Raw genomic sequence first — 9,836 nt, 5'->3', positions numbered from 1 at the left:
AAGTCTATGATGTGCCATTGTAGCCAATCAAGTGGACTAAGATAGAAATATCTTTTAAAATGATTACATAGCTGGACACCAGTGGCTCACACCTATCATCCTAGCTACTCAGGAGGCTGAGATCTGAGGATCACAGTTCCATTCAGTCAGGAAGGTCTATGGAACTCTTATATCCAATTAACAGCAAAAAGCTGCAAATGGATCTGTGGTTCAACTGGTTGCACACTAGCCTAAAGCACAAAAATCTCAGTAACAGAGCTCAGGCCCAGGACTGCCACACAAAAAAATGATGATATCATAATGAGAGTATTAACACTGATACTTTCATGGCACAGAACAGGAAAAGTTTATAATCATATAATATCCAAAATTGCATGAAACAAGATTGTTATGCCCTTTTAGGATGGTACAATCAGAGAATGACTGTCTTGCTTTGAAGACAGCCATGATTTATGTTGAAAGAATACTGGCGCTTAGCCAGGCACCGGTGGCTAATGTCCGTAATCCTAGCTACTCAGGAGGCTGAGATCTGAGAATCATGGTTTGAAGCCAGCCCTGGCAGGAAAGTTCATGAGACTTTTACCTCCAATTAACTACCAGAAAACGGGAAGTGCACCGTGGCTCAAGTGGTAAGGCACTTGCCTTGAACTGAAGAGCTCAGGGACTGTACCCAGGCCCAGAGTTCAAGCCCCATGACCTACAAAACAAAACAGAAAACAAAACTACTGGCTCTTTATAGACAGTGTGAGTAGTGAATATACTCTGGTGGTCTGGTCAGCAAACTGAAGGACAAGATTTGAGAGTTACAAAGTTTCTGTTGTATACAAGCTATTTTCCAACTGTGACTCTGTCTTGGTAAAATTTGATTGGGTTTAAAGACTAGAAGACAGAAGGGAAGAAAATCTAAACAGTTTAATAGATCCATGGGAGATAACTGTCCATTGTGCTGAAGAGAAAATCAGAGGCTCTCAAGGTCTGGTCCTTAAATCGGTGAAATACATTTTCTCAACATCTGAGACTGTGTTACAAATGCAGATTCTTGGTCAGATTTGACCTGTTGAATGACAAGGCACCAATCTGCCTTTTACAAGCCCTTCAGGAGATTTTCTTGACGGTCATTCTAATAGCACACTTGTTGTTCTAACAAAAGGTTCTTTGGAAGTTCTCAGATTCTATTTCATTTGAAGTCCTCTTGTCTTTTAGTTCTTGGCCTGAAAAAACCTATATCCCCACAAATGCCTAAATTATTTAGTGTTCTTGCTACTTTAGGTCCCCAAGGAAGACCTCTCAAGCAGTATGTGTTTTGAGACATATGGAAACTTTTTAACAACTCCCCTTGCTGCATTGGCCCCAGTGGTAATCAGCCCAGCTCTGCTTCCTGACTCCTGTCCAACAGCTTTTCCTCAAGAATGCTCCCTCTTCCTCTCACTGCCCCCCCCCACTGGGCAAACACAGGAGGGACAGCCAGGAACAAGGAAGCTGCAGCTGCAGCAAAGGTTCTCCCAGAAGATGCAGACCTGACTGAAGACCCAGGCTGGCCTGAAGGAAGGTGAGAGATGGGGTCAGCAGCCTGCATGAAGTCAGCTGTATGAAGGATCTTGCAGCAGCTGTGGGAAGGCTGGAGTGACAGTGACAGGGAGCTGATGGGCATAAGTCTGGAATTGAAGAAACATTTGGGAAGTCCTGTAGGAGGGATGTGAGGTGGAAAACAGGTGTCCCAGTTCACCCATGAACACAAGCAAGCATAGACAGGACCCTGTGGTCTAGAGAGAGGATACTGAAGGTAAAGGATGAGAACCGTGAGGAAAATTACCATGAAATTCTCCACATTATTCTACACAACAAAGTTGCAATGCTAATACATTAACCCTGCAAATATTGTTTGAATAATTACTAAATCATTCTTTCTGTCACAGATGCTGCGCTTATGTTGTTACTCAATTTGCAATCTAGTCAAAAGACAAAGGAAAACTGAGTAGTGCTAAATGAAGTGTTATTGGAACCTATAGAAATAAAGAATTAATCCTTCAGGGGAGAAATGGGGAAAGAGCCAAATGTAAGCACATATCTCCGTGCTTTTGAAAGAAAAAAAAATAAACAGTGAAGGATATGTACGAAACCAAATTGTTAGTAAAGATACAGACGCACCCAACCAGATGGCATATGGAAGAACTACAAGTTCCCTAGATAGCCATTGGCTCCTGGGATTTAAGAATACTGATTAAAAGGTATATGGGGCTATACTTTACAACCTTGTATGAGAGGAAGTTGCATATACATATCTAGGTATGTTCAATCTTAATTCTCTCTACAGAGCATTTTCGGTGGATTCTAAGGGTTGAAATTTAAGCTATGGGTACTAAACAGCCAATAAACATTATTAAAAGAGATCTAGAGCTGGGCACTGGTGACTCATGCCTGCAATCCTACTTATTCAGAAGGCTGAAATCTGAGGATTGCAGTTCCAGGCCAGTCCATCCTCGACAGGAAAGTATGTGAGACGCCTCTCTCCAATTCACTACCAAAAAGCTAGAAGGAGAGCTGTGTTCAACTGGTAGGTTGTTATCCTTGAAAAACAACAACAAAAAGCTCAGGGACAGTGCCCAGCCCTGAGTTCAAGCCCCAGGACCAGCACACACACATAAAAAGAGGGCTGAGCATTGTGGCTTATATTCTAGCCACTTAGTAAGAAGAAATTGGGAAGATTGTGATTTGAGGCCAGCCCAGGTAAAAAGTTAGACTGTCTCCCAACAGAACAAGCTGTATATAGCAATGCCAACTACCCAGGAGATATCGATAGGAGAATCATATTCCAAGGCCCACCCTGGGCAAAATGCAAGACTTTATTTGAAAAATAATTAAAACAAAAGTGCTAGGTATGTGGTTCAAGTGGTACAATACAGGATTAACCCCCAACGGGCCTTGACTTCAAACCCTAGTGCTACAAACAAGAAAGAGGCATGATCAGATTAGTATTCACAAAACTCTCATGGGCAAATGTGTGAAAGAAATGTAAGAGTGCAAACAAGGAGAAGAAGAATGACAAGAAGATGGTCACCAGTAAACAAGATTATAGCAGGCTAAAAGAAAGGAACCACCTGGAGAGGAGGGACTGCCCTAAAACTCTCTTCCTCCATTTATTGGCTTCTGCAATTGGATCCATTCTTTCTTCCACTCGAAGATTTCCATTGTCATCCTCCTCCATATGTTCTGTCACCCCATTTCTGTTTTTTGTAATCTTCCTTTACTGCATCTATTCCCACTTATTTGTATCCAAATTCTTCTTTCCTCTACTCTTAGTTTTGTTGCTGTTGTTGTTGTTTAGGGTCCAGTTGTGGGGCCTGGGCACTGTCCCTCAGCATTTCAGCTCAAGGCTAGCGCTCTACTACTTGAGCCACAGCGGCACTTCCGGCTTTTTTCTTTTTGCTTATGTGGTGCTGAGGAACCGAACCCAGGGCCTCATGCATGCAAGGCAAGCACTCTACCACTGAGCCACCTTCCCAGCCCCATGGGGACCATTTATGTGAAGGGCTCTATGTGCACCAAAACACTAGGTAGTATGCATCGTACTGGACTTATATTGAATTCACAACACATGTGAGACATTTATCCACCCCTGTGAAGAAATTCCAGTACATGAATATGTTTCAGAAGGGCTGATTACTCTTGAACCTTCAAAGAGGGGTAGAATTCAGATAGGTGAATAGGACCAAAAGAATCCCGGTGCAGTACCAAGCAGATGAAAGATACTGAAACCTGAGGAGCCAGGATCAGTGCAGAGCAGAGCAAGGAATAAAAGGAATGTAGTTAGGAGAGAAGGTTCTGTGTCCATCAGACCTTGTTCAGAATCTGCATTTGGCTACTGATTTTGGGTGATCTTTTTCTGCTTCAGTTTACTTAGGTGTGAGGTGGAGATCATTCATAGTATGTAGAATGTCTTTAGAAGCATTAAATAGGATGGTGTTTATAAAATGTTTAGTGTAGTGCCCAGGACATAACGAACACTCCATAAACCTTTACTACTATGATGAGAATGACTCCAATAACAATAGATGATTATTGTGGCCCAATAAGTGGCAAAGTGGCCTAGAAGGAATAGTAGGAGCCTGTTTGTGAGGAATCACTTGAAAAATCCATCTACATATGCTCTACATATGTGGATGATAAAGATCCCTAAAAAAAACCTTTTTAAAAAAAATTTTGAACCAAAGGGAAGGTGTGTTTTAGGAAGCAGCCATATGTACTATGTCATAACTTAACAGGAGCCATAATCTTAATAAGGACAAAGGCAATAAGGTAAGATCATGAGTTAGGTGCCAATGGCTCATGCCTGAAATCCTAGCTACTCAGGAGGCTGGATCTGAGGATCACAGTTCAGAGCCAACCCAGGTAGAAAAATCCTTGAGATTCTTATCTCCAATTAATCATCAGAAAACCAGAAGGTGAACTGTGGCTCAAAGTGGTAGTGATTGCCTGGAGCAAAAGATATCAGGGACAGTGCCCAAGCCCTGAGTTCAAGCCCCAAGACCAACCGGAAAAAAAAAAAAAGAATGAAACATGCTGTTACCATTTCAGCAGTCAGCAATCAAGTGGGTGGGTTACGGTTGGTGGGTAAGATCAGAGGTTTTTCTTTTTCTTTTTTTTGAGGGGGTGTCCGGTCATGGGGCCTGAACTCTGGGCCTGGGCGCTGTCCCTCAGCTGTTCAGTTCAAGGCTAGCACTCTACCACTTGAGCCACAGTGCCACTTCTGGCTTTTTTCTTTTTCCTTATGTGGTGCTGAGGAATCAAACCCAGGGCCTCAGGCATGCAAGGCAAGCGCTCTACCACTGAGCCACCTTCCCAGCCCAATCAGAGGTTTTTCAAAGAGAACCCATGCCATTGAAGCTGTTGCCCATCCAGTTTAGCTTTGGTGATGTGGTAGAGCAGGGCCACAAGACCAGAGACAGAGTACATGACCTCTGTTGTCTCACAATTACTGCCTCAGGAAGTACCTGCCGACTTTTGCCTGTCTCCACACTGCCTTCCTTGATGTGCCTGAATAGGTCCATTCGAGCCCTGTTTCAGCACATCCTTTCCATGGAAGAACTTCCAGGGGCTCCCAGTGAGTCATAGGGATGCTTTTCAAATCGTCATATGTGGAGAGTTGGGAAAAAAAACACAGAATTAACCAAGAGCCTCTTCCTGGATCATCATCTCTACATAAATACTGGAGGACAAATATGAAAATAAGCATGACGATGTTTGTGGTATTTGTAATCCCCCATAGATCATTTAAGCCACCATTCTGTTGATAGTTCTCTAGAGAGGTTGGCTTTTACAAAATTTGTGTTCACTTTTCTTGGAAGAACATCAGTGCATTTGCTGTGGTCCTCCAATGTATCCAATGAGAATCAAGGACAAGAGAGCTTTTCATGTTCTACTGTCTCCCTAGGGAAGGGCCTCAGGACACATTTTCCTGAAAAAAAGAATTGCAATCTAAGGAAATGGGTTTTAATGCTAAAAACACATTTTTTTTTTTTTTAAGTGTTTATTCTAGAATTTTCACTTAGTGAACTGAAGGATTGCTTTCCTCTTTGTATTTTTTACTGTAACATTGGTCTTGCCAGTTAGAGTTTTACAAGCCACAATTTTTAAAATGTTCCCAAAGACTGTCCAATGATATGTGTTTTATAGGAAATTTGCAGAAAATTTGTTTTGAGCTTCTTAGGGTTCTCCAGTCAATATCCAATGGCAACAAATGTCATTAGAGAAATATTTATGTGGAAAATGTGGGAAGCACTAATCATCCCAGCTTCCTTACCTCATCTTTCTTTTCTTTTTCTTGGTCCAAGACTGGAACTCAAACTTAGTACCTTATGTTTTTGCTCACTGACTGGCACTCTATTAACTGAGCTGTACCTCCAACCACCTCTACATCTTTATATACAAATTTGTACATAATAATTTCTTCTAATACCTGCTTTTCTTCCTTCAGCAACAAAGCCTAGATGGACCTTCAAACTCCTGTCATGAAGCATTTGTTCATTTAAATCGTTAGTCTCTATTTTGCATCATCTCACCATTTCCTCACACAGGTTCGTAAGGTTTGTGGTCTTGGGTACATGTTGGCATTAATGGATTCAAGTAGATTGGGGGAAGGGGGCCCGTGGTTCACATGGCAGTATGATAGGCATAGCAGCTATGAAAAGGAATCAGAGGTGAATCTGAGCATAGCATAGCATGGTCCAAAGTCAGGAAAAATCTAACCTACAAATGCATGGATTATGGATTATGTTGGATGTGGTTAGGGGCATGAATCTGTGGAGCTCTATGCCTCACAAAAGGCTTTCCTCAGCTGAATTAGAATGACTTTGGTCAATTCAATCCAATTCTCCAAAGAAAAATGATTACAATTGTATAGTTTTTTTTTTTGTTGGCTCTCTTTCTCTCCCTATAGGCACATGGGGAAAAGCCCATGGAACCACAGAACACCACATGGGTGTCAGAGTTTGTTCTTCTAGGGTTCTCACAGACCCAAGGGTTCCAGAAATTTCTGTTCCTAGTGTTCCTGCTTGTCTACATCATCACGGTGGTGGGAAACCTCCTCATCATGGTGACAGTGACACTGGACCCGCGCCTCCATATGCCTATGTACTTCCTGCTCCGAAACCTGGCAGTCATAGACCTCTCTTATTCCACAGTCACCTGCCCAAAGATGCTGGTAGACTTCTTTCATGAGACCAAGACTATCTCCTACCAGGGCTGCATGGTCCAAATCTTCTTCTTCCACCTCTTGGGAGGAGGGACTGTCTTCTTTCTCTCAGTGATGGCCTATGACCGCTACGTAGCCATCTCTAGGCCCCTCCACTACATCACCATCATGAACACGCGACTGTGCGTGGGGCTGATCATGGCTGCCTGGATAGGGGGCTTTGTCCATTCCATTGTCCAGCTGGCACTCATGCTCCCATTGCCCTATTGTGGCCCCAATGTCCTAGATAATTTCTACTGTGATGTTCCCCAGGTGCTGAGACTCGCCTGCACGGACACCTCCCTCTTAGAGTTGCTCATGATCTCCAACAGTGGGATGCTGGTTTTCATCTGGTTCCTCCTCCTCCTCATCTCTTATACTGTCATCCTGGTAATGCTCAGGTCCCACTCAGGGCAGGCGAGGAGGAAGGCAGCTTCCACCTGTACCACGCACATCATTGTGGTGTCCATGATCTTCATTCCCTGTATCTATATCTACTCCAGACCCTTCACACCTTTTCCCTTAGACAAGGCTGTATCCATCAGCTACACAGTGATGACTCCCATGCTCAACCCCATGATCTACACTCTGAGGAACCAGGAGATGCAGGCTGCCATGAAGAGATTAGCTCAACACTTCACAAAAGGCTGTAGGGAATAGTGAACTTCAAACAGATTGACTTTACATGACTTGGAGATAGTCCAGGTGAAAAGTGGGGCAAATTTTAAGTACAATAAATCAGACTACACTAAGATTTCTTCAAGTCCTACTTCCATGTCAAGCATTTTCACACCTGTTTTTTATTTTGTTTGTTTGTTTTGCTGGTTGTGGGGCTTGAACTCTGGGCCTGGGCACTGTCTCTGAGCTGCTTTTGCTCAAGGTGAGGGCTCTACCACTTAAGCCAAAGTGCCACTTCTGGGTTTTTTTTTGAATTGTTTATTGGAGATAAGAAGCTCATGAAGTTTCTTGCCTGGACTGGCTTCATGAAATGTGATCCTCAGATCTCAGCCTCTTGGGTAGCTAGGATTACAGGCATGAGCCACTGTCATCCAGCTGTATTTTTGCATCTTTAATTCATTCTTGCAAACCATCACTGTAGCCCTGTACTATTGGCTTATGCCTGTAATCCTAGTTACCCTGAAGTCTATGAGGATCAAGGTTCAAACCAGACCAGATAGGAAATCCTATGTGACTCTTATCTCCAATTAAGCACCAAAAAAAAAAAAAAAAAAGAAAGTGGAGCTATGTCTCAATTGGTAGAGTTCTAGCTGAGCAATAGAAGCTCAGGGACATCCCCCAGGTCCTGAGTTCAAGCCCCTGGATTGGCACAAAAAATCACTATTTTTATTACTACTATTACTACTACTATTACTACTACATGTTAATTTTGAAAATGAGAATATTCCGAGCATAGCAAAATTTGCTACAAAAGAGTGACCAAACTTGGTTCCACTGACTTTAAGTTCAGTTGCCAGATATGGAGGTATTTGAAACTCAGACTCTCTAACCTCCTAGAAACCTTTCAGATTTCCTCATCTGTTGGTTATCTTGATGTTCAATGGTTATGTTTCATTTTAACGCCAGGACACTCATATTCTTTTCACTTCCTTGTCTCCCCACATCATTCTACACCCTAGTATTTACAGAGTGGCCTGATTTTCAACATTGTATAGACATTTCCCACAGTAGCACTTCCCCTTCATTTTTCCTCTTTCTCTGTCAGATACCTCTTCAATATCTTTAAACCATGCTCCTAACCTGCTATGTGTCCCCCAGAAGATTAGATGTTTGAGGAAATTTAATCCCCAAATTCACCTGTGATTGGTGTTTAGAGGAGAAGCTTTTGGAGGATACTTAGGGTCAGATGAAAACATAAAGATCTATAAGAACAAGAAAGGAGACTTGAGCCTACATGCTCCTTATTTTTTCCTATGATGCCCTCTTCCATGTTATGATAGGGCAAGACATTTCTCACTCAAAGTTAATGTCCTTCTATAATGTTCTTCCCAGTCTCCAGAATTGTGAGAATTAAATTTCTTGCCTTTCTAATGTACTTAGTCTATGGTGTTCAGTAGTGAAAATAGAAAAAAAGAATAAGACAATGGCCAATATAATAGTATTAAGAGGAAGAGCCTTTAAGAGGTTACTAGACTGGACAGGCTCCTCCTTTGTGAATGGATTCCTTGTCCTTTGGGTTTCTGCCATGTAAGGACACAGTAATGCTTCCAAGGCACCATCTTGGAAGCAGAAGTCATTATTTGGTCTGCGGTAACTGGTGTCCCAGTGGAATAGGTTCAGATACCCATCCTGGAAAGAGAGTCAGAAATGAATGCTGGTGAAGTCAGAAAAGGTGCTTTATTCTCAATATGGCAACTCTGGGAAGAACAGAGATCTGTCTTCAAAGTGCTTAGAGTATCTTGATGTTATTTGGAAAGAGAAACAAAGGCAAGGGTTATTGGTTTTCATGGAAGCAATCCTGGTCAGAATAATCAAATGATACTAGTTTAACAACTGGGAAAGGAGAAACTATCGCTTTTATTTTATTGTTTTTTTTTTCTGGTACTGGAGCTTGAACTCAGGGCTGGGCACTATCTCTTCACCTTTTTGCTCAAAGCTAGTGCTCTACTACTTGAGCAACATCTCCATTTCTACCTTTTTGGTAAGCATTTCATGGACTTTTTCTACTAACTGGCTTAGAACCATGATCCTCAGATCTTAGCCTCTTGAGTAGCTAGGATTATAGGCATGAGCCACTGGTGCCAGGTTGGGGGAATTATCTTAGCCAACTATATTATTCAAGTTGAAGACCAAAGGACAGGGATTTTCAAGTTAGTGGATTTGAAAGTTTGAAATTGGGGCTATGTCCATTTTACAATATGCTAACTGCTAATTCTGCTTCTGTAAACCTGCTTGCGCTAACAATGACCCTTCCCCTCCCAGAAATAAGTTAAAAAGTTTCAGAGTCCAGATGCAGGCCCTGGGACAAGGTCTGCAAACATAGATAAAGAACAAAAGAGTATGTTCATCTTAATTCCTGTTTAGAAACTCTCAGCAAGGGACTCAAGATAAAGACCCTCTGGCGAGCCCAGCAAACTAGGTCAAATGT

General features: G+C 42.3%; 1 protein-coding gene across 1 annotated transcript; it reads left to right on the top strand.

Moving 5' to 3' along the window:
- The first annotated feature begins 6,454 nt into the window (after nt 1-6,454).
- Nucleotides 6,455-7,390, top strand: LOC105983255 (olfactory receptor 4D1). Its single transcript, XM_013013096.1, has one exon. It carries the CDS (start codon nt 6,455-6,457, stop codon nt 7,388-7,390), a length of 936 nt encoding a protein of 311 aa, XP_012868550.1.
- The last annotated feature ends 2,446 nt before the right edge of the window (nt 7,391-9,836 follow it).

This window comes from Dipodomys ordii, unplaced genomic scaffold, assembly GCF_000151885.1.
Source record: "Dipodomys ordii isolate 6190 unplaced genomic scaffold, Dord_2.0 Scaffold19, whole genome shotgun sequence".
NCBI classification, from domain to species: domain Eukaryota; kingdom Metazoa; phylum Chordata; class Mammalia; order Rodentia; family Heteromyidae; genus Dipodomys; species Dipodomys ordii.
The sequence above is the reverse complement of the archived record's forward strand: the minus strand, read 5'-3'. Positions and strand labels throughout refer to the sequence as shown.